Here is a 26766-nt window from a genome sequence, read left to right as displayed (position 1 = left end):
GATGTAGAGCTGTTGGACAGAGTACAGAGAAGGGCAAAAAGATTAGTGAATGGAACAAAGGGTTGCTCTTACGAAGAAAGGCTTAAGTTTTGCAAATTACAGTGTCTGGAGACTACGCACCGGCGAGGTGATCTGATAGAGGTGTATAAAGCCTTGAATGATTTGAGCATGCTCAATGCTGATGGGATTCTGCCTTCTGCTCAGAATAATCACCTGAGAGGGCATAAATTCAAATTGAGGAAAGACAGATGTAGGATAGATGTGCAGAAATTTGCCTATAGCCTGCGGGTAGTTGGTTGGTGGAACAGACTTGCATCCTTTGTTGTGGAAGTTGATAGCCTAAATAAATTTAAGGCTCAGCTGGGCAGGTATTTCAAATGAATGGAGTGATGAAGTGGAAGGTGTGTTTTTTTTTTTTTTTTGGCTGATGCTGCATAAGCTTGCTTTCTTGCATCATATGCTAATAATAATAATAATGTGAAGTGTTAAAGTTCAGTTGCCATTTTACCAACAATTATGTGTAACCATTGTTTTTTTATTTTCTTTTTTTTTCCGTTTCTGTTCTTTTTTTTTTTTTTTGTAATCACTGCTTTATTTAAAGTATCTTTTCTCTCTAAGAAGAAAAAGTTGTTTATAGATTGTGAATTCTTAAAAGAAGTCCTTACATATGGTGCTGAAGCTCTTCAAATTTTATTCAAATTTTTAAAGAATTTGTAGAACATGAGAATTATTGTCTGCTAAAATGACTTGCAGCTATCATCAAATGCAGTGAAAAGAAGAGTACAAGACATTTCTGGTGCTTTTCGAAGACAGCTACATGGCAATATAGATCGGTGTGTTTGGTATTCACTTCAGATTGATAAATCATTGGATATAACGGGCAAAGTGGGTTAGTAATAAATAAAATAAATTTTCTGTTTATATTAATGGGATGACCAAACAGTCAGAGGAGTTCACAAGATAGACAGAATACAAGAAACAGCACCGTATTCAGCAGTCACGGGCTTGAACTCAAGGCATGTGTCCTTATCCACCCGTGCACCTGACCATGCTATGGCGATATAGTTTTCAGACTACACAGCCAAAGAAGAAATGTTAACAATTCTGCTATTGAAGGGAAGGACAAAAGAGAGGATATTTACCAAGCATTTAAGAATTTTGTTTCTGTGACACATATGCCTTTAAATAAGCTTTCCTCGATTACAGCTGATGGAGCAACAAAAGCAGATTTATTGCATTATGTAAGAATGATAAATCTGTATTTATTTTGTATTATTGTGTTATACACCAAGAAGTTCTCTGCACTAAAGTTTTTTTTTTCTAATTAAGCATGTTTTTGATCTTGTGACAAAAATAGTAAATTCTATATGAGCTGTCATTGCAATACTGGCTTTTCACACAGCTTATGGAGGATGATAATGCCTTTTGGTAACATATACCAAAGTGAGGTGGCTTAGTAAAGGCATAGTGTTTGAGCATTTTATCGCCCTGATTGATGAGATCAAAGAATGTGGTTATTGACCTCCTGAATGAACTTTCTTGGTTAGCTGACTTGGCCTTTTTGACTGATATTACTCAGAAGTTAAATTCAATCTTGAGCTTGAGGGCATTCAGAGCTTCTGGGTATGAATCACTGTTCTCGACAATGCAAATTGTGAAAAAGTATAGATCTCACCCTTCCAATGACAGTCTTAATGACTGTTTTAGAACTGCAGTGTCAAATTATAATCCTTGTTTTAAAAAGATAATTGAAATGCAGTTTCAGCCATCTCATAGAAACTTTTGCCGAAATTATAAATAGATAAGTGAGGTTGAACTGATGTTTATATGCTGTATAGTTAATTAAAAAATATTAATTGTTGTATAAGATATGTTGATTAAATAAAATAATTGTCAGAATTTTTTTTCCTTTTTTATATCTACTCATACAATGTGCATATTATGTATTTCAGGCTGTGCCTGCAATGAAATTCAGAAATTGCAATGTGTACTTGGTAGTATAAAGGTTGGTGACCCCTACTCTAGAATTTATTTGACACCTTGTTTTGGTACTACTTAAATCAAAATAGTTAAAAACAGTGCATTACAAATTGTTTTGAAGTTACTTATTGTTTAAAAGTGAAAATGTGCAAATTCTTTATTTTTGTTTTTATTAATTATATTCATTATTGCACGTGGTGTTTAGAAATTTTTAATCGTATTAAAATGTTATTTTTAATTAAACTGTTAAATTGTTTATATTATAAATACAGAACAGCACCACCAAAATTTTAATTATTATTAAATTAAGTTAATATTATATATATATATATATATATATATATATTTTTTTTTTTTTTTTTTTTAATAAAAGTAAAAATTCATTAACTCATAAGTATGACAAAATAACACACATTGTATACCACAAATTTTTGTGATAGTTATACAGTTTTTGAATGGGGAACACTTCTTGCATGGATAGAATACCATGCTAATACAGTGATATGGTTGTCAAATAGAAACTTCTGGAATGTCTGAAGTTAGATAAGATAGACTGTAGATGTCTGTATTTGTTAATTAGCTTCTTTGGCTGAATATCAATCTGTCACTTTTTAAAAAATCAATATTTTTAATTTACTGAGAGAAAAATTTAATTTTTAATTTATGATAAGTTATGTGCTTAATAATTTTTGTGTATTTTATGTGTATTTTGTGTATAGGCTGGTATGAAAAAGCTCCTGTATCTACTACTACTGGAGAAGAATGGACTGGTTCTAGTAGTGATGTTCAGGTTGATCATCTGAAAGAAAAGGTTTATTTCTCCAGGTCTGTTGGTGATACAGATAGTGGGAAAGGCTCATTGCTAGATTGTAATATCTCTTCCAGCAGTCCTGAAGAGTCACTCCAGTATGATGAAATTGGCAGTAACTTTTCAACTTCATCTCCCCGTGCTTCCAGTCTTCCTGACCTATTAGGTTGCCATTGTAAATTATTGTCTGTGAATAGCTGTTCAGATGAGATTCAAAGCACATCACTTGTGAACATACCCACAAAGAATGAAGCTGAAAAATGGGAATGTGGGGATTTGGCTTCCAAGATATTAGCAACAAACACAGATATGCACATAAAAAATGGAGAGGAACATCTTTCAGTATGTTGTACACAGAGTTTGGAAGGTTGCAATTCTACAGTAACTGTGACTCCTTTAAGAAAAGAAAACTGCACTCTACAGAAAATGACATTAAACAATGGCAAATTGGTAGAGAAGAATGTTCCAAGTTCAGAGGGTATTTCAGAAGACCATAAAAAATCAGTTAGAGAAACTGAAATAAATAAACTGAAAGATAAGCATTCAGATCAAAAGGATGATAATGAAATTTATCATAAGCAAAGTACCATTAGAGGGTATGAATGGGATATTGTAAGTGTACATTATTTTCACTTTTAATTTTAAACAGTAGTAATGTGTTTAGTATAGTACACGAACTACAGAGGGCACTTTGCTAGATACAGTTGGCTGCCTTTACTATCTCATATGTGCATAGTGTTTTATGTTTGTGTTGTTTTTGTTTTTTCTGGTTGTGAGTCTCATGTTACAGCAGTCCAGTTATCTCATAATTCTGGTAATTATCCTTAATAATGGATAGTATAATTAATAATTATCCTTAATATCATGGATAGAATACCATGCTAATACAATGATATGGTTGTCAAATAGCAACTTCTGGAAAGTCTGAAGTTAGATAAGATAGACTATAGATGTCTGTATTCGTTAATTAGCTTATTTGTTAAACCGTTAAAAGGACAAAGAAAATACCATGCTCTTTGTCCTTTTTTCGGATCATCAATTATGCTGTTACCATTTTTACATACATCTAATGATTTTGTTGTTTGTTATTTGGTTTTCAGGAGCATTAGCAACTAAGGCCATATTGCTCCGGGAATATGCGGTGGTCATTCCCTGACCTTTCCGCATCCTCCGTATTTGGTGGTGACGGGCTCGAACCCCGGTCTAATCAAGAAGCGTGTGCTACGCACTGCTGCTCCTTCCCACCTGGCTACGGAGGCGCACTACATCTAATGATGTATGTCTCTTTGTTGTTTCAGTGTGCTAGGCTACCATTTATTAATACTGAATTGTTCCACTGCCAACCAAACTTGTTTGGATCACTTTTCTTAGATAAAACCTGCACCGAATACTACATCCACTAGAAAAGTTTTGACTCTTTCTATTTATATGCAGTCTTGGTTTGTAACTGTGGTATGTATGGGTTAATTTCTGTTTGTCACTCTGTGGTATGTATATTGCTTTGCATCCACTAATGTTTGCTATTCTGTTTTTTTTTTTTTTTTTTTTGTGTTTTTTTACTTGTTTTTGTTTTTCATTCTTTTAGTATTTTCTTTATTAATTTAGTTGTCTGTGTGTGCATGTATTATATAATTATAAATATAGTTATGGATTAATCATAGCTACTCTTGAATGCTAGGAATTCTATTCAAAATACACACACACACACACACACACACTGCCAAAGATAAAAAAAAAACAGATGCCAGATACAAAACTGTTTCCACCTTCTCTGGTTTTTGATAATATTCTCTTAAAAGTGAAAAGATCCCAATCGGTGGCGAGATTGGCACGGCCAGAGTCCTCAGCTGAATATCATCATTCTTCTCTTTCTTGGTGGTTCCCTTGTCTCTCTCTCTCTCTCTCTCAGGGTAAATTGGGAAATTTTTTTGGCTGGTGCAGCATAAGCCTCAGGCTTTCTTGTACAATATAGCTAATAATAATGATGGTGGAGCTGCTTCTTAAAGTTACATTAAATTGCCTTGGTTATAACATATGTTAGCATTAGTAGGGCATATGATGCAAGAAAGCAAGCTTATAAAGAAAAAAAAAAAAAAAAAAAAACAACCTTCCCATTTCACTCATCTATTAACTCCAAATGTTTGTCTAGTTCTGACTTTTAATTATTTAACTTGCTAACCTCTATTATAACAGATGGAAGTTTGTTCCAGCTATCAACCACCCACTGGTTAAAGGCAAATTTCCACACATCTATTATACAATTGTCTTTCCTCATGCTAATACAGTGGGTTTATTTTTTGGATTTATGCCCCCTCATGTGAGCAATTAGCATTAGCAAAGGCAGATGATGCAAGAAAGCAAGCTTATATAGCATCAGTCAAAAAAAAACCTTATTTCACCCATCCACTCGCTCCAAATGTTTTTAAGTTCTGCCTTGAATCTATTTAAGCTATCAACTTCTACAATGACAGATGGAAGTTTGTTCCAGCAATCAACCACCCGCTGGCTAAAGGCAAACTTCCGCACGTCTATCCTACAACTTTCTTTCCTCAATTTGAATTTATGCCCTCTCAGGCGATTATTTTGAGCAAGAGGGGGAATCCCATCCGCATTGAGCATGCTCAAACCATTCAAGGCTTTATACACCTCAATCAGATCACCTTGCAGTTGCCTAGTCTCCAGACACTGTAATTTGCAAAACTTAAGCCTTTCTTCATAAGAGCAACGTTTTGTTCCATTCACTAATCTTGTTGCCCTTCTCTGTACTCGTTCCAACAGCTCTACATCCTTCTTAAAATGAGGCCTCCAGACCTGTATACAGTACTAAAGGTGTGGCCTGACCATTGCCTCATACAAGGGAATAATCACCTCCTTATCCCTGCTAGAAAAATTCCTGTATATCATTGACAAGACACCGTGAGCTACTCTTGCAGATTGTCTGCACTGCTCAGAAAAATTCATATCTGCCTGCACAATTACCCCCAGGTCCTTTTCATTCTCTACCACTGTCAGTGTGGTACCACAGAGTTGATATGTTACTCTGGAATTGCTGCTTTCCATATGTAGTACTTTACATTTGTCAATGTTAAACTTCATTTACTACCTCTCAGCCCACCTGCTCAACTTTTCTAGATCCTGTTGCAGCAGTGTATTGTCATTAGTGTCATTAACAACCCTGCCAACACTCATATCTCCTGCAAACTTGGACATTAAGCCTGATATACCATCATCAATATCATTGATAAATACAGAAAACAACAATGGACCTAACACTGAACCCTGAGGGACTCCACTAATAACGAGTCTGCTGACGAGACTACTGGGAGTCAGAAGTGTTCAAAACCGCTAAATGGATTTTCTTATTTATTGATTTGAAATTATTGTTTTTCTAAAACTTTTGATTTAAATTTAGTAGTATAGCATTATTTTGTGATTTTCTGATTAATCTGGTGTATTTATTCTTTACTCGGCCTGGTAATTGCATAAAGGGTATTGGTAAGGGTATCAAATCCACATGTTACAAGTTGCAGCTCCGATGAATGAGAAGTTTTTTAGCCATATTTAGCCACTTTATTGATCAATTGTTACACCAAATTATTTTCTATAAGTAGCTTATAGACCTAGTCAGGATCCTTAGTTTATTCTGAATTGAGACAGTGAGATTTAGCACTTAATTAATACTTGAGTGTCCGTAGATTTAACGTTTGTAACTTGCCGTCATTGTTATATGACACAACATTATATCCCGAACTAGATAGCGTAAGATTAGTATAGTACAGTATATAATATAATATTGTCAATTAATCAGTAAAATCTATTAATTTTGTTAAACTTCGTTGTCAATTAAATTGTACTTTTAACTAAATACATATAACGACTTAGATTACAAACGTAACATAATTAATTAATACATAATTTGATACAGAAGTTATATAAACGGTACTCGATACTGAAAAATATATATAGCATTATAGCTGTGTTGGCATACAAGTTTAGGGTTTTAATTTTGTACTGAAATTGAAATTTTATTGAAATTAAATCGAAATCATGTCTCAGACCAGAGCAGCAATGCAAAAAGCATAAGCTAATGGGAGTGCTGTGGCTCAGGGGAGAACAGAGAGGCAGTTGCCCTCTGAATCACAGCCTTTTAAAATGCACTGCTTGCATGATGTTTGTGGACAATCGGGTACGGGACATGATATCGCCATGTGGGGTGTCTTTGTGTGTACGCGATGCAAGGAGTGTAATGAAATCAGGTGACAACTCAGCGTTGCTATGGGCCTATATGAGAGCTTGAAGGACAGGATAGATGCCCTCGAAGGATCGAAATTGAGGGCCCCATCAAGCTCTCAGCTGCCCACATCAACGCCAGAGCTTGCACTTGGTCATCACGCAACACAGCAGCAACCCCCAAAGCAGAATGCACTGGTCCCATAGGAACTAGTAGTTGTTGGTTGTTGTTGTTTCTTGTCCGGGGAAACAGGGAATATGCTTTGTAAAAAGGATAGGTGGAACAGGACCAGGGTATGTCTGCCAGGGGCAAAGGTGATGATGTTGTAGAGCAGATATCATCTTTTAAGGACACAAAAGGTGATATTGTTGTACACGTTGGCACTAATGATATTAAGAGTAGGAGACTAGCAGAATTACTTAACAAGTACAGGTCACTGTTGAAAAAAAGCCGGGAATTAGGGTTGAATTTGAAAGTGTCTGCAATTCTGCCCAGACACGATAGGAGGGAGTATATGATGAGAGCCAGCCTTGTCGATCAACTCGGCCCTGGAAAGATTGTGCAAGGTTCAAGGAGTAGAATTTTTTTCAGCCTAGTCTGTAGTTGTTAACAGGAGAGACTGCTTCTACAGGGATGGGATACACTTAAATAGAAAAGATGCAAGAATATTTGCTGATGCTATCGTGGCAGTGTTAGGTGGGTCAGAAAACTGCTAGCTTGGGGGGGATACAAGGACTAATAGATTAGCAGTAGCCACTGGCAGAGGTGAAAGTGATTCTTGCACTGCGTCTATTGGAATGAGCAGCAGCCTGGAAAACAAGATGCAGGATATTTCAGAGACTGCTGGGAGTCATTGCGGTACAAGTAAACACATGGGTTGTGTTAGGGTAGCTAAGAATAGGTACAGGTGCATGTATACTTGTGTGTACACTAGGGATTGTCTTCTTTCCTCGATTTCGGTGATCCAGAGATAAAAATGTTCTTTTCCCAGGATCCTGGGATTATTGTAGGTGGAATTAAAACTGAAAATTTCACAGCATTTTATTTATTCACACTATATATATATATATATATATATATATATATATATATACACACACACACACATACATAAACTACAAACTGAAACGAATTCAAAACTTACTTTTCAGAAACTTAACATGTTCTTTTGAAATCTTGACAGACTAGTGACTACATTGTTAAACAAAAATTTATTTCACTTGAGTTTATTTTGAAACTGATTTGGCAATTAACATGTAATATGAACATAAGAAACACAGGCAATTTTCACTTTTATCGCTGAGTCTAGTTCTAATTTTGGTTATGAATAGTCCTGCAGCTGAAAAAGACCTTTCAGCTTCTACACTTGTTGGTGGTATGGATTCAAGAGCATCCATTAATTTTAATACATTTGTTGTTTTTTCACCAGTTGCCTCAAAGATTTCGAACTCCTTGGATATATTCTTTGCAAGTGATTGACCTTCAGCTTCATGTTGAGGGTCTTTAGAAACACATTCAGTTTGTTTTTTGATTTGATGCGGCAATTTCTCACCAAGTGCCTGCTGTCTTTCGCTCTCACTGTCACACTCTTTCTCAGAGTCGGACTGTGACGAATCAGATTGCGATGATTCAGAAGAGGAAAACCCAAGACGAGTTATTATTCGTTTTGCTGTAACCAACAAGGCTGACTTGCTTGGAAATGGTTGCAACTCGGTTTCTACTATTTTTCTATTTCTTTTATAATACGTTTTCTAGTTTTTATATACTTCAATAATCCAACCAAAGCTTTTTGCTTTCTCTCGTTTATCCTTAAAATTAGTGCTTCCCGAACTTTTCTCGAAAAGATAGAATTTTGCTCAGAAAGTTCTTGTATGATGAAAGAAAAAACTCCCTCTGTAGTAAGAAGTGTCGCATCACGACTGCAAAGGTTTTGCGATTCAATTTCGATGGGTTTCAATGCACACACAAGGTCATTAAAAGCTGTATACTCTGCTTCACATATTGGATTTTTCATGTTATAGTCAATCATTGATTTTTCAATTTGTGATTTTGACTGTAAGAATCATTCTAACATGGCTACCAAATTGTTCCATCTAGTTTTAGAATTGAGTACTAGGCTTAAATTTTCTTGCTTGAATGAAGATTTAACATAATTCTGAAGAGTATCATTTTTCAAGGGAGACTTTAGAACCATTCGCACAATCAGTTCTAACTTTATTACTGATATTAGCTATGTTTAATTCACTGGAGAATAGGTCATCTCTGAAATCACATTTTTGTTCCTTTTCAGGATTGTTTTCGAAGCTTAGATTTGAATTGTAATTTTCCGTTTCATCCTCTTCTAAATCTTCCTTGCTGTCTTCAGTATTTCTACATCAATTATACCTTCCGAATCATTCCGTCTCTTGTATAGAACGGCGCATATTGCAAGGTGTATACCGTGGGCATAGCAAAGCTGATGTTTACAATCTATCAACTGTCCGAATTTCACCATAACACTCGCCCCATCCGTTACGCATGCAACTATATGATGCTCTATTGATAATTTAAACTCCAATAATTCGGTTTTACTTCAACCATTTCTTCAGCGTTTATTCTACCATTAAAGCAATCATTCCTAGATTCCAAAATTTGTCTTTATCTTGATGAACATTGATATTCAAATAACATTTGTTTTTTTTAATGACGAATATTCGTCTAGAGAAAGGCTGAATCTCTTACCATTTTTTTAATGATTGTTCAATTTCTTTTATTATATTTTCTTTTATAATATTATACTGTTAATACACTAATTGCATAACATGATTTGGATTTTTAGGAAGAAACAAACCTTTTTTCACTGAATGCTTGCTGAATAAATTCACTTTTACATATAGCACTGATAGGAAATCCATTTACAGCTACAAGCTTTGCAATGATTTCTTCTTTTGTGTCTTTCTTTAAAAAACTAAACAGTGTTGGCTGAGCATGAACACTTTGTAAACATTTTGAAGAGCTTTTTACAGATTCATCCCCCAGCAGAACGTTTGAGGTTCCAATCATTTGCCGACGTAGGCTTCTCAATATAATGTTTAGCTTTTAAATGTCGAAGCAAGCCACTTGTAGAAAAACCTCTACATTTCAGTATTGCACCACAATGACTACACTTTACTTCTTCATTATTATTACATTTAATAAAGTACTGCCAGACGAATGTTTTTGATCTCTCCATCGTCACAAAATATTAAAACAATAAAATTTATATAAAGCGGCTTAACTGCAAAAGGATCTTTCTAGGACAAATGACGTGTATAATCGAGAAGAGTCTAGACTCAAGAAATGACGACGATGACATTACAGAGATATGTAAGAAAGTGCTGGCCTTTCTCTTTCTGCTATATATATATATATATATATATATAATAGGTTATATAATGTAATGTAAATGTCAGGCAAAAGTAATAAAAATAAATAAATATGAATATGATATATATAATAGGTTATATATATATATATGCGTTTTTTCATGTTTGCCGGGGGTATGGTTGGCTGGGGACCGCCTCTATTTTCAAACTACGGGGGGTTCTTGCACTATAACTTATCTAATTATGGCATATCTAACGTCCGATGTAATGTTCTATCTCATGATGGCATTAATTGATTCGTTCTATATTTAACATGTAATATTTTATTTTAACATTTTAAACGCTGTAATATTACGATTCTATATATATATTGCAAATGTATTAAAATAAATATTTTTCTAAATTAAAATAATACACATCTTTATTGCTGATGATATCTCAAATTATGAACACACTATTTATCTTGCAAGAGCACGATCATCGCATATATATATATATTTATAATGTGTGTAGACTGTTAGTATTGATTATTAAAGTTAGTAATTAAGAGAGGGAAATCCCACAGGAAAAATCAACCAGGATCCTGAAATCCTGGGAAACAATCCCTAGTGTACACCAAAGCTGGGAGTTTGGTAAATGAATTTGAGGTATTGCTCAAAACATCAAAGGCAAATATTGTTGGGATATCAGAGATGTGGTGTCACACAGATATAAGGAATGCAGAACTGGAATTTGGCGAGTAAAATGTGTACAGAAAGGATAGACAGTATAGGAAGGGAGGAGTGGATATGCTATTAGTTAAGAAACACATAAAATCCAAGGAAGTGAAGCCAGTCGACATTGTTGGAAAATGCAGTGTGAGAATCAGTTTGGTGTGACATAAGCATTAGGAGATCAAAATTGAGAGTAGAAGTGTGCTATAGACCTAATGACTGATGAGTATAATAAGAAACTCTACAGGGAAATAGAGTAGGCCAGTAAATCAGTGTCTTATAATGGGGAAATTTTAATTTCCCAGATATTGACTGGAATTTCTGGGTCGGTCACTCACACACTAGCAAGGCTTTTCTGTATTTATTGGATGATTGTTTTCTACATCAGCATGTTCGGAAGGCAACTAGAGGGAGTAATACTCTTGATTTGATTATCAGTAGTGATTCTTCATGCATTAAGAATCTGCAGATAAAGGAACCACTAGGTGGCAGTGATCACAATGTGCTGAAGTGGGATTTACTCAAAGAGGTAACTACCATCAGAGGTAAAGGGAAGGGTTTTTGCTTTCACAAAGGCAACTACGCTGGTCAGATACAGTATTTAAATTCTATAAAGTGGGACCAACTGATGACGTTACCAACAGCAAATTGAAAACGCGAAGCATATAAGGACTTATATTGGAAGGTACAAGGCATTACATACCAACCAAGAAATATTGTTCAAGGTTTAGGCCTAAATGGATGTCACATGAACTAATGAGACATATGGCAGAGAAGAAAAATCCATGGGATACATATAAATTAACATGTGACACAGAAACCTATGATAGATATAAGCTGATCTGTAACCAAGTTACAAAGGAGGTTAGGCAGGCAAAGGCAGATTATGAGAAATCTTTGGCCAAGGATGCAAAGAAAAACAGCAAAGAGTTCTTTACTCATGTAAACTCTAGAAGGAAGGCAATGAATCAGATTGGTCCACTTGATATCGATGGTTCAATTGTTGATAATCCTGCTCAGGTAGTTAACAAGCTAAATGAATATTTTGCATTGACATTCACACATGAGGAGTTCAGTGAGGGGAATGCCAGAGGTGTATTCAACTCTGGCAGTAAGCTAGATTATCTTTTAATAACTGAGAGTAAAGTGGAGGAGAAATTGTTGAAGATAAATACAAGAAAGGCACCTGGGGTGGATCGGAACTATCCAGTTATATTAAATGAGGCAGCAAAGAAAGTAAGCAAACCCCTAGCCATAATTATGAGAGCTTCCTTGGACTCAGGGGAAGTACCCATGGACTGGAGATATGCAAATGTGACCCTAATTCACAAAGGAGGAACAAAGGACGACACAAGTAATTATAGCCCTATTAGCATTAGTAGAGGCATTTGATGCAAGAAAGCAAGTTATGCAGCATCAGCCAAAAAAAAAAAAAAATAATAAAAAAAATAAACCACTTCCACTTCACCTCTCTGTTCGTTCAAAATACCTGTCCAGCTGAGCCTTAAACTTATTTAGGTTATCAACTTCCACGACAAGGGATGGAATTCTGTTCCACCAACCAACCAGTCGCTGGCTAAAGGCAAATTTCCGCACGACTATCCTAAATCTGTCTTTCCTCAATTTGAATTTATGCCCTCTCAGGTGATTATTCTGAGCGAGAGGAAGAATCCCATCAGCATTGAGCATGCTCAAACCATTCAATGCTTTATACACCTCTATCAGATCACCTCGCTGGTGCCTAGTTTCCAGACACTGTAATTTGCAAAACTTAAGCCTTTCTTCGTAAGAGCGCCCCTTTGTTCCATTCACTAATCTTGTTGCCCTTCACTGTACTCGTTCCAGCAGCTCTACATCCTTCTTGAAATGAGTCCTCCAGACCTGTATACAGTACTCTAGGTGTGGCCTGACCATTGCCTTATACAAGGGAATAATCACCTCCTTATCCCTGCTAGAAAAATTCCTATATATCATTGACAATACACCATGAGCTACTCCTGCACCCGTCTGCACTGCTCAGAGAACTTCATATCTGCTGCACAACCACCCCCAGGTCCCTTTCATTCTCTACCACTGTCAGTGTAGTACCACAGAGTTGATACGTTGCTCTGGGGTTGCTGTTTCCCATGCGTTGTACTTTACATTTGTCAATGTTAAACTTCATTTGCCACCTCTCAGCCCATCTGCTCAACCTTTCCAGATCCTGTTGCAGTAGCGTAGTGTCCTTGACAACCCTGCCTACCTTTGTATCGTCTGCAAACTTCGACATTAAACTTGATACACCATCATCAATATCATTTATGAATACAGAAAACAATAATGGACCCAACACTGAGCCCTGAGGGACTCCACTAATAACATTAGTCCAAGACGAGCAGTGTCCATTGATTACCACTCTCTGTCTTCTCCCCCTCAGCCACCCCTTTACCCACAGCAGCAATTTGCCTCCAGTGTCACACTGCTCCAATTTGTGCAGCAGTCTTCCATGTGCAACAGTATCAAAAGCCTTTCTAAGATCCAAGTATATAATATCAAAGTTATTCCCTGCATCCAGTTCCTTTGTGACTGCATCATAGTATCCAATCAAATTGGTCAGGCAAGACCTCCCCTTAACAAAACCATGCTGTGTCCGAGCTATAACTGAAGTCTCGTCTAAATGATCCTGCAGTGCTTCTTTAACTAGTGCCTCCATTAATTTTCCTGGAACAGAAGTTAAACTCACAGGTCTATAATTGCTTGTGTCGGCCTTTGATCCTCCTTTGTGAATTGGGGTCATATTTGCACATCTCCAGTCTGTGGGTACCTCCCCTGAGTCCAATGAAGCTCTCATAATTATGGCTAGGGGTTTGCTTACTTCCTCTGCTGCTTCCTTTAATATAACTGGATAGATCCCATCCACCCCGGGTGCCTTTCTTGTGTTTATCTTCAACAATTTCTCCTCCACTTTACTCTCAGTTATTAGAAGATTCTCTAGCTTACTGCTAGAGTTGAGTACACCTCTGGCTTTCCCCTCACTAAATAACTCCTCATGTGTGAATGTCGATGCAAAATATTCATTTAGTTTGTTAGCTACCTGAGCAGGATCATCAACAGTTGACCCATCGATATCAAGTGGACCAATCTGATTCATCCCCTTCCTTCTAGAGTTTACATAAGTAAAGAACTCTTTGCTGTTTTTCTTTGCATCCCCTGCCAAAGATTTCTCGTAATCTGCCTTCGGCTGCCTAACCTCCTTTGTAACTTGGTTACAGATCAACTTATATCTGTCATAGGCTTCTGTGTCATGTGTTAATTTGTATGTATCCCATGCACGTTTCTTCTCTGCCATATGCCTCAACATCCATTTAGGCCTAAACCTTGAACAATATTTCTTAGTTGGTGTGTAAAGCCTAGTAGCTTCCAAGATAAGTTCTTTGAATGCTTCCCATTTTGCATTTGCTATTGGTAACATCATCAGTTGGTCCCACTATATAGAAATTAAATACTGTCTCAGTCCATTGTAGTCGCTTTTACGAAAGCAATAACCCTTCCAGTTACCCCTAATGGTAGTTACCTCTTTGAGTAAATCCCACTTCAGCACACTGTGATCACTGCCACCCAGTGGTTCATTCATCTGCAGATTCTTAATGCATGAAGAATCACTGCTGATAATCAAATCAAGAGTTAATTTAACTTCCGTTCCCGGAAAATTAATGGAGGCACTGGTTAAAGAAGCACTGCAGGATCATCTAGACAAGACTTCAGTTATAGCTCAGACACAGCATGGTTTTGTTAAGGGGAAGTCTTGCCTGACCAATTTAATTGGATACTATGATGCAGTCACAAAAGAACTGGATGCAGGGAATAACTGTGATATTATATAGTTGGATCTTAAAAAGGCTTTTGATACTGTTGCACATGGAAGACTGCTGCCCAAATTGGAGCAGTGTGGCACTGGAGGCAAATTGCTGCTATGGATAAACGGGTGGTTGAGGGGGAGAAGACAGAGTGGTAATCAATGGACACTGCTCATTGTGGACTAATGTTATTAGTGGAGTCCCTCAGGGTTCAGTATTGGATGCATTATTGTTTTCTGTATTTATAAATGATATTGATGATGGTATATCAAGCTCAATGTGCAAGTTTGCAGATGATACGAAGGTTGGCAGGGTTGTCAAGGACACTACTAACACTATGCTACTGCAACAGGATCTGGAAAGTGCCTCCGTAGCCAGGTGGGAAGGAGCAGCAGTGCATAGCACACGCTTCTTGATTAGACCGAGGTTCGAGCCCGTCACCACCAAATAGGGAGGATGTGGAAAGGTCAGGGAATGATCACCGCATATCCCGGAGCAATATGGCCTTAGTTGCTATTGCTCCTAAAAACCAAATAACAAACAAACAGGTTCTGGAAAGGTTGAGCAGATTGGCTGTGAGGTGGCAAATGAAGTTTAACATTGACAAATGTAAAGTACTACATATGGGAAACAGCAACCCCAGAGCAACGTATAAATTCTGTGGTACTACACTGACAGTGGTAGAGAATGAAAGGGACCTGGGGGTGGTTGTGCAGGCAGATATGAAGTTCTCTGAGCAGTGCAGATGGGCTGCAAGAGTAGCTCATGGTGTGTTGTCGATGATATATAGGAACTTTTCTAGTAGGGATAAGGAGGTGATTATTCCCTTGTATAAGGCAATGGTCAGGCCACACTTTGAGTACTGTATACAGGTCTGGAGGCCTCATTTCAAGAAGGATGTAGAGATGCTGGAATGAGTACAGAGAAGGGCAACAAGATTAGTGAATGGAACAAAGGGGTGCTCTTACAAAGAAGGGCTTAAATTTTGCAAATTACAGTGTCTGGAGACTAGGCACCAGCGAGGTGATCTGATAGAGGTCTAAAAGAGGTGTATAAAGCCTTGAATGGTTTAAGCATGCTCAATGCTGATGGGTTTCTTCCTCTTGCTCAGAATAATCACCTGAGAGGGCATAAATTCAAATCGAGCAAAGACGGATGTAGGATAGACGTGAGGAAATTTGCCTTTAGCCAGCAGGTGGTTGGTTGGTGGAACAGACTGCCATCCCTTGTCGTGGAAGTTGATAGCCTAAATAAGTTTAAGGCTCAGCTGGACAGGTATTTCGAACGAACAGAGGGGTGAAGTGGAAGTGGTTAATTTTTTATTTATTTTTATTTTTTTTTGGCTGATGCTGCATAAGATTGCTTTCTTGCATCAAATGCCTCTACTAATGCTAATTGCTAAGTCTGGAGGCCTCATTTTAAGAAGGATGTTGAGCTGTTGGAACGAGTACAGAGAAGATTAGTGAATGGAACAAAGGGTTGCTCTTACAAAGAATGGCATAAGTTTTCCAAATTACAGTTTCTGGAGACTAGGCACCTGCGAGGTGATCTGATTGAGGTGTATAAAGTCCTGAATGGTTTGAGCATGCTCAATGCTGATGGAAATTTCTGATGAATGCTGATGAATTTCTTTCTCAGAATAATCACCGAAGAGGGCATAAATTTAAATTGAGGAAAGACGGTTGCAGGATAGATGTGCACAAGTTTGCCTGTAGCCAGCAGGTGGTTGTTTGCTGGAACAAACTTCCATCTGTCTTTGTTGAAGTTGCTAGCTTAAATAGATTCAAGGCAGAACTTGACAAACATTTGGACCATGTGGTTGGGTGAAATAAGTGGGTTTTTTTTTTTTTTTCCCCCTTGGCTAATGTTATATAAGCTTGCTTTCTTGCATCATGTGCCTTTGCTAATGCTAATTATCTCTCTCTCTCAGAGTAATTCAGAATTTTTTTTTTTTTTTTGGCTGGTGCAGCAAAAGCCTCAGGCTTCCTTGTACCGTAGGCTAATAATAATAATAATAATAATAATAAAAGGCTCAGGGCTTTATATTTAAAATTTTTCTTTCATATGGAAACCGTTGTCCACGCATATTTTGAATATTAATTTTATATTTTTCCAAAAATTCTAAAATAATATATAGTTAACCCATTAAAAAAAAAATAAATAAAGTGCAGCCATTATCAACCCACTGCAGGGTGGAAGCCTCCTCAACAATTCATGCTGAGGGAAATGGACCATAATCTGCCACGCTGGTCCAGTGCGGGTTGGCAGACCGACCGTATTCAGCAGTCAGGATCTTGAACCCCGGTCTACTCAAAGAGCGTGTGCTACTGCACTCCCGCTCCTGCCCACTCGGCTATGGAGGCCGTTTACCCATTAGTTAACCCATTACCAGTCATATTTTCAATTCACAGAAATCTAAAAAAATTCCCTAATTTCATTTTTTTTGTGTTTCATCATTATAAATTACAAATCTTAAAGTAATTGTCAGTTGTTCCTGATGACCCTCATCAGGTGTACTACTAAAATCAAAGAATAACATTTAGGTTCCTGTAACCTATCTACTATTGTTCTCCTTATACTATTTCCTATTATATTTAAAATATCATTTTGAATTTTGTCTCCTAAATAATGTGGCATGTGATGTTTATCAATTTGAATATATCAGATATGTTCCGATAAAGTGGAATCAAATTTGGCAATCATTTGTATTAATTGCAAAAAGTTTCCGTTATTGTTATCGAATAATTTTGAATTCATCATCATCAGCCATTTTCAATCCACTGCAGGATGAAGGCCTCTCCAGCAACTTCCCAGTTCCTTCTTGTTTGTGCAATGGCCATCCATTTACACACCACAAACTCATGAATTTCATCTGTCCATCTCCGTTGTTGTCTTCTAGCACCTTTCTGGTACCGTTCTGTTATTTTCTTAGTTCATCTGTTATCATTTCTTTGAGCTATATGTCCTGCCCAAGGCCATTTTAATTCTTTAGTTTTGTTAAGAATGTCCTTTACTTGAGTTCGCTGCCTAATCCATGTTTCTCTTCTTATCTAACAGTCTAATTCCCAGTATAATCCATTCCATTCTTCGCTGTGTAGTTCTCAGCTTCTCTTCCATTCTTTTGGTGAGTGACCAAGTTTCACTTCCATAAGTCATGGTGGGGTGTATACATTGGTTCTTTATTTTACGTTTCAAACAAATTGGGATATATTTCTCCTCGGTATGTGACTATATTTCCTGAATGCTATCCATCCAAAATTTATTGTTCTCTTGACTTCCAACTATTTATCATTATTACAGCTAATGACTTGTCCCAGATAAATATAGGACTCCACCACCTTTTCAATTATTGCTCGTTCATTCATTATATCCCTTTCTGTGACATACCTGTTCATTGTTACTTTTGTTTTAGCCATATTCATCTTTAGTCCAAAATCCCTAATAACTCTGCATAACTCTGCATATCCCTTTCTGTGGCATACTTGTTCATTGTTACTTTTGTTTTAGCCATATTCATCTTTAGTCCAAAATCCCTAATAACTCTGCATAACTGATTAAGATTTTCCTAAAATTCTTTGGGATTGTGGCTTATGACCACAATGTCATCTGCAAATCGTAAATGGTTTAGGTACTCTCCATTCACATTGACTTCTTTCTGTGACCAGTCTACTCTTCTGAAAGCTTCCTCAAGGGCAGCAGTAAACAACTTTTGAGATATTGTGTCTCCTTGTCGAACTCCTTTCTCGATTTTAAATATCCTACTGTCTTTGTCTAGTCTAATAAAGGAGGTAGCATTCTCATATATTTTCTTCAAAATCAAAATATATAGGGTATCTATGCCTTGTCTTTCCAATGCCCAAAACATTGCCTTATGCTGTACGGAGTCAAATTTCTTTTCATAATCCACAAATGCCAGACATAATGGTGTTTTATATTCATTTGCTTTCTCCATTAGCTGTGATATTACGTGAAGGTGATCCATAGTTGAGAATCCTGTCCTAAAGCCAGCTTGCTCTTTCTGTTGATTCTCATCAAGTATTCTTTCTAATCTGTTAGTAATAACCCTTGTGAAAAACTTCTAGATGTGGGATAACAAGCTAATTGGTCTATAATTTCCAATTTATGATTTATCTCCTTTCTTATGCAGCAAAATTATGATTACATTATTCCACTCCTTAGGCTTCACACCTTTTCTAATGCATTTTGTGTGTTTTAGTGTCATGTCTCTTCCTCCCAATTTTAACAACTTTACAGTAACTACATTTTCCCCTGGGGCTTTCTGATTCTTCATTTTCTTCAGCACATGTTCTTCCTCATCGGGAAAGATATCAGGTATGTCGTATGTGTTACTAATTTGTGATCCATCTTCCCCACTGCTGGCATCATTCCCTCGCCCCTTGTATAATTCTCTATAGTAGTCGTCTGCTATTTGAATTATGCCTTTTTTGCTATTTATAAGTACACAATCGGTATTCTTCAGTTTCAGTATCATTTGTCTTTCTGTATTACTGCTCATGGCTACTGATTTAAGTCCTTTGTTTTCTCTTAATGCTTGTTCTACTTTTCTTGCGTTAAATTTTCTTATATCCTCTGAGTCTCTTTCTAATGGCTTTGCATAACTCAGTATACTCAATTTTCTCCTTGTCAGTGTTTTTCTTGCTCTTCATTTGTCATCTTCGGTTCATCATGACAAGTGTTTCTTGACAAATTCTTTTTTCTTTGGATTTTGTTTTACATACAGGTTTATTGGGCTTTATCACTTTCAGAAAGTTGTAATATTCCTCGTCAATATCTTGGTCCTGAGCAGTCTGCAGAAGCTCAAACTTGTTCTTAAGTTCCAGTACATACTGCTTTTTCTCCTCTTCTGTTATCTCAAAGACTTTGTATTATTTACTCGAGTCAGTTTTTTTCTTTTCTTTTCTTACATCTATATCAAGTGTGCATCTTACTATTCTGTGATCACTTCCAACCTTGTTCAGGACGGTAACATCTTTCACGATATATCTTCTGTTAGTGAGAATGAATGAAGTAGTTTGGAAGTAGAAGGAATTTTGAATTAGTACCCCTTAAAGCCAAATTTTGTTTTGCCAAATATTGAATGCTAAGAACAATTCTCTTTAATACTGATTGCCATCATATTTTTTATTCATTTATCAGACTTTGATGATGTTTAGCCGCTTGATTGAATATTTTTTACATCGAATTATTTCTGTAAGTAGCTTATAGAGCTAGTAAGGATCGTTAGTTGATTCTGAATTGAGACAGCGAGATTTGAAAGTTAATTAATACTTACGTGTCCGTAGATTTACCGTTCGTAACTTTCCCGCCTTTGTGATACGATAGTTATATACCGTACTAGATAGCGTTAGTTGAACTTCGTTAGCAGTTAAATTGTACTTTTAAATAAATACATATAACGACTTAGATTACAAACGTAATATAATTAATTATATTTAACATAATTAATTAATAAATTAATAGAATCATGACTCAGAACAGAGCAGCAAAGCAAAAGGCTCAAGCTAATGAAAGTGCTGTGGCTCAGAGCAGAACTGAGGGGGCCAGTTGTCCTCTGACTCACAGCCTTATAAAATGCACAGTTTGCTTGATGTTTGCAGAGCAATTGGGTACGGGACATGATACCGCCATGGGGGATGTCTTTGTGTGTGCGCGATGCAAGGAGTGTATCGATATCAGGCAACAACTCAGCGTTCTTGTGGGCCTATATGAGAGCTTGAAGGACAGGGTGGATGCCCTCGAAGAAACTAAATTGAGGGGCCCATCAAGCTTCAGCTGCCCACATCAACGCCAGAGCTTGCACTTGGGCATCACGTGACACAGAGGCAACCCCCAAGGCAGAATGCGCTGGTCCCGAAGGAACTAGTAGTTGTTGGTGACTCTATTGTCAGGGAAACGAGGAACATGCTTTGTAAAAAGGATAGGTGGAACAGGACCAGGGTATGTCTGCCAGGGGCAAAGGTTGATGACGTTGTAGAGCAAGTATCATCTTTTAAGGGCACAAAAGGTGATACAGTTGTACACGTTGGCACTAATGATATTAGCATTAGCATTAGTAGTAGGAGCATTAGCATTAGGAGTATTAACAGTAGGAGACCGGCAGAATTACTTAACAAGTACAGGTCACTGTTGAACAAAAGCCGAGAATTAGGGTTGAATTTGAAAGTGTCTGCAATTCTGCCCAGACACGATAGGAGCGAGTATATGATGAGAGCCTTGTCGATCAATTCGGCCCTAGAAAGATTGTGCAAGGCTCAAGGGGTAGACTTTTTTTCAGCCTGGATTGTACTTGTTAACAGGAGAGATTGCTTCTACAGGGATGGGATACACTTAAATAGAAAGGGTGCAAGAATATTTGCTGATGCTATCGAGGAAGTGTTAGGTGGGTCGGAAAACTGCTAGCTTGGGGGGAGACAAAGACCAATAGATTGACAGTAGCCACTGGCAGAGGTGAAAGAGATTCTTGCACTGCTTCTATTAGAATGAGCAGAAGCCTGAAAAACAAGATGCATGATATTTCAGAGACTGCTGGGAGCCATTGCGGTACAAGTAAACACATGGGTTGTGTTAGGGTAGCTAAGAATAGAAATAGGTGCAGGTATATTATCAGTATAAAACAGGTTGATTATCAGCAGTGATTCTTCATGCATTAAGAATCTGCAGATAAATGAACCACTAGGTGGCAGTGATCACAGTGTGCTGAAGTGGGATTTACTCAAAGAGGTAACTACCATTAGGGGTAAAGGGAAGGGTTATTGCTTCCGTAAAGGCGACTACGATGGACTGAGACAGTATTTAAATTCTATACAGTGGGACCAACTGATGATGTTACCAACAGCAAATTCAAAATGGGAAGCATTCAAAGAACTTATCTTGCAAGCTACTAGGCTTTACATAACAACTAAGAAATATTGTTCAAGGTTTAGGCCAAAATGGATGTCAGATGAACTAATGAGGCATATGGCAGAGAAGAAAAATGCATGGGATACTTACAAATTAACACATGACACAGAAGCCTATGATAGATACAAGTTGATATGCAACCAAGTTACAAAGGAGGTTAGGCAGGCGAAGGCAGATTACGAGAAATCCTTGGCAAGGGATGCAAAGAAAAACAGCAAAGAGTTCTTTATTTATGTAAACTCTAGAAGGAAAGGGATGAATCAGATTGGTCCACTTGATATCGATGGGTCAACTGTTGATGATCCTGCTCAGGTAGCTAACAAACTAAATGAATATTTTACATCGACATTCACACATGAGGAGTTATTCAGCGAGGGGAATGCCAGAGGTGTGTTCAACTCTGGCAGTAAGCTAGACAATCTTGTAATAACTGAGAGTAAAGTGGAGGAGAAATTGTTGAAGATAAACACAAGAAAGGCACCCGGTGTGGATGGGATCTATCCAGTTATATTAAAGGAGGCAGCAAAGGAAGTACGCAAACCCTTAGCCATAATTATGAGAGCTTCCTTGGACTCAGGGGAGGTACCCATAGACTGGAAATGTGCAAATGTGACCCCAATTCACAAAGGAGGATCAAAGGCTGACACAAGTAATTATAGACCTGTGAGCTTAACTTCTGTTCCAGGAAAATTAATGGAGGCACTGGTTAAAGAAGCACTGCAGGATCATTTAGACAAGACTTCAGTTATAGCTCAGACACAGCATGGTTTTGTTAAGGGGAAGTGTTGCCTGACCAACTTGATTGGATACTGTGATGCAGTCACAAAAGAACTGGATGCAGGGAATAACTCTGATATTATATACTTCGATCTTAGAAAGGCTTTTGATACTGTTGCACATGGAAGACTGCTACACAAATTGGAGCAGTGTGACATTGGAGGCAAATTGCTGCTATGGATAAAGGGGTGGTTGAGGGGGAGAAGACAGAGAGTGGTAATCAATGGACACTGCTCATCGTGGACTAATGTTATTAGTGGAGTCCCTCAGGGCTCAGTGTTGGGTCCATTATTGTTTTCTGTATTTATAAATGATATTGGTTGTTGTTGTTGTTATTTGGTTTTTTAGGAGCATTAGCAACTAAGGCCATATTGCTCTGAGGATATGCGGTGGTCATTCCCTGACCTTTCCCCATCCTCCGTATTTGGTGGTCACGGGCTCGAACCCCGGTCTAATCGAGAAGCGTGTGCTACGCACTGCCGCTCCTGCCCACCTGAAATGAAATGATATTGATGATGGTATATCAAGCTTAATATCCAAGTTTGCAGACGATACAAAGGTTGGCAGGGTTGTTAAGGACACTACTGACACTATGCTGCTGCAACAGGATCTGGAAAGGTTGAGCAGATGGGCTGAGAGGTGGCAAATGAAGTTTAACATTGACAAATGTAAAGTACTACACATGGGAAACAGCAACCCCAGAGCAACGTATCAACTGTGTGGTACTACACTGACAGTGGTAGAGAATGAAAGGGACTTGGGGGTGCTTGTGCAGGCAGATATGAAGTTCTTTGAGCAGTGTAGACGGGCGGCAAGAGTAGCTCATGGAGTATTGTCAATGATATACAGGAATTTTTCCAGCAGGGATAAGGAGGTGATTATTCCATTGTATAAGGCAATGGTCAGGCCACACCTAGAGTACTGTATACAGGTCTGGAGGCCTCATTTCAAGAAGGATGTAGAGCTGCTGGAACGAGTACAGAAAAGGGCAACAAGATTAGTGAATGGAACAAAGGGGTGCTCTTACGAAGAAAGGCTTAAGTTTTGCAAATTACAGTGTCTGGAGACTAGGCACCAGCGAGGTGATCTGATAGAGGTGTATAAAGCCTTGAATGGTTTAAGCATGCTCAATGCTGATGGGATTCTTCCTCTAGCTCAGAAAAATCACCTGAGAGGGCATAAATTCAAATTGAGGAAAGACAGATGTAGGATAGATGTGCGGAAATTTGCCTTTAGCCAGCGGGTGGTTGGTTGGTGGAACAGACTTCCATCCCTTGTGGTGGAGGTTGATAGCCTAAATATGTTTAAGGCTCAGCTGGACAGGTATTTTGAACGAACAGAGGGGTGAAGTGGAAGTGGGTTTTTTTTTTTTGGCTGATGCTGCATAAGCTTGCTTTCTTGCATCAAATGCCTCTACTAATGCTAATGCTAATACCCATAATGACGTTATTCATCGCTATAGTTTTGTTTCTCCAGATGATTCAAGATATCTTACTCAAAATATTGAAAATATTTGGTTACATGGCAAAAGAAAATTAAAATATCAATTTGGAACACAGGATAGTCTACTAGAAGGTTATCTATATGTGTTTCTATTTAGAAGAAATTTTTCTAAAGAAAAATTATTTAATTACCTTATTTTAGGTATAAATAAATTAGAAAGGTAAATTTTTTTGTATTTTGAAAGTTTCAATTGAATTTTTGATTTTCCCTAATTTTTTATTTATTAAATTTTTTCTAACTTTTTAAAGCATATTTTTTATTTTTTATGTTACCCTTTTTTTATGGTACCCTTTGTTTTTTATGGCACCCATTAATTTTTATGGTACCCTTTGTTTTTTATGGCACCCATTAATAGGTTTAGCCTTCATTTGTTTGTAGGGATTAAAAAAAATTATATTATATATAAATAGGTATTTATTTTCTGTTTTTAATATAAAATAAATATCTAAATTAAAGTCGAAATTCAATACCTCCTCATCATATGCTTCTTGTTTACCTATTTTGCGAAGCAGTTCTTCAGGTAAAACATAATTTTTACATCTCTTTTGAGCCCGTATCGTATCCACAATTTTTGATTTGATTCAACAATTTAAAGCTGTGACCGGTCATGTTGTTTGTCCGCGAGAGTAACTAAGTATTGAAATTGTTAGGTTCCCCTCAGGGAAATTACTGAATAACATAAAACCGATTCTTCGTTTATAAAAAAAAACTATGAAATAAGATATCCCTACTATGTTTATGATGTATATCAATAAAACATTTCAATTATGAAATATTTATATTGTTGAATAAATATTTCTTAATTTAAATGTTACATTGCCAAAATATATAAAATGCTAAACATATTTTAAATTTTTACATATATACTCAATCCCCTATCACATTTTAATCCACCAAACCAGAAACAATTCCACTAAAACTAGTGGGAAAACCGCTAAATTGGCAACACTGTTCCCGATGTGAACAATGGGCTCTCGTCAACCTTCTATTGTAAGTGCCCTCTTCGGGAATTAGGAGAGAGTGGTTTTCTTTGCAAATAATCAACTGTTGTTTCGTAGAAGTGTGTTTTTTTTCTTAAATGCTTCTGTAAATTTTTCATATCTTTATTTACATAGTTACAGTACCTCAATGACGTCCACATTTTGGACAGTTTCACAAAAAAAAAAAAAAAAAAAAAAAAAAATTCAAATTTAACAACTAGTTCAAGAACTAATGACAATATCGATGACAAGAAAAGAAAAATGAGGATAACGAAGGTATTAAACCTTCTAAACATGAAATGTTGGCAGCTTTTGGGGCACCTCCGTAGCCAGGTGGGCAGGAGTGGCAGTGCGTAGCACACGCTTCTTGATTAGACCGGGGTTTGACCCCATGACCACCAAATACGGAGGATGCGGAAAGGTCAGGGAATGACCACCGCATATCCCCCGAGCAATATGACCTTAGTTGCTAATGCTCCTAAAAACCAAATAACATAACAATAACAAGTTGGCAGCTTTTGTAACTTTGTCGTGTGAAGATGTTCCTGAGAATACAAAAGATATGTTAAAACAAATGCAAAAAAAATTTAAATGATCGATATACAGTATATAAAATCGGTGTGTAGATACACCATAGACAACTCTTAAGAAACTACAAAGTAGTTGTTGTAGGCATCATTTGCTCTTTCACATATTGTGCTCTGCCTTCACGACGAGTTGCCATGATATTGCACTACCTCGAATAAGTAACGCTTCACTAATAGAAAAGACTATTGTTACTTATTCTCAGTGAGTACCACCACCCAGACATGTTTCAAGGCTATTGGCCTCTCAGTGAGTACCACCACCCAGACATGTTTCGAGGCTATTGGCTAATAGAGAAGACTATTGTTACTTATTCTCAGTGAATACCACCACCGAGACATGTTTCAAGGCCAATAGCCTTGAAACATGTCTGGGTGGTGGTACTCACTGAGAATAAGTAACAATAGTCTTTTCTATTAGTGAAGCGTTACTTATTCGAGGTAGTGCAATATCATGGCAACTCGTCGTGAAGGCAGAGCACAATATGAGAAAGAGCAAATGATGCCTACAACAACTACCTTGTAGTTTCTTAAGAGTTGTCTATGGTGTATCTACACACCCATATTATATAAATATTAAACTCTTAATGTATTATGCCTTGTGCATTTAGTTATTTTAAGTATATACAATGTACAACAAAAGATAACCACATATTTTGAAAAATAATTCTTAAGTGTACTAATATTATGTGCATCATGTATGAAAAAAAAAAAAATCATATCTTAATTTGTTATGTATTAATAAATTGTTTTGAAATGTTAGAAAATATATTTACCATCTTTTACTGTATTTCTGAATGTTGAATTATTTTTCATTGTGGAAAAGGTCATATTTCTTTATAACAAAATTTTTGTTTAACAAAATTTTGCAAGGAACAATCGACTTCGTTATATAGAGGTTCCGACTGTAGATTTACTTTATTGGGGATTATCTCACTTTCGCAGGTGTTCTGTTCATCTAAGAAGTACCACCCACTTTGGGAGGCGCCTCCGTAGCCAGGTGGGAAGGAGCAGCAGTGCGTAGCACACGCTTCTTGATTAGACCTGGGTTCGAGCCCGTCACCACCAAATACGGAGGATGTGGAAAGG

At 37.1% G+C, this 26766-nt stretch overlaps 1 protein-coding gene across 1 annotated transcript in view; it reads left to right on the top strand.

Annotated features, from left to right (window-relative positions):
- Nucleotides 1-26766, top strand: part of LOC150076598 (uncharacterized) — a 461481-nt gene that overhangs the window by 126454 nt on the left and 308261 nt on the right. Inside the window, exon 3 of the mRNA XM_090387387.1 lies at nucleotides 2700-3400. Coding sequence (XP_090243513.1) covers nucleotides 2700-3400 — 701 coding nt within the window. The remainder of the gene's footprint in view (nucleotides 1-2699; nucleotides 3401-26766) is intronic.

This window comes from Mastigoproctus giganteus, chromosome 13, assembly GCF_048544385.1.
Source record: "Mastigoproctus giganteus isolate SK-2022 chromosome 13, ASM4854438v1, whole genome shotgun sequence".
In the NCBI taxonomy this organism is placed as follows: domain Eukaryota; kingdom Metazoa; phylum Arthropoda; class Arachnida; order Uropygi; family Thelyphonidae; genus Mastigoproctus; species Mastigoproctus giganteus.
The sequence above is the reverse complement of the archived record's forward strand: the minus strand, read 5'-3'. Positions and strand labels throughout refer to the sequence as shown.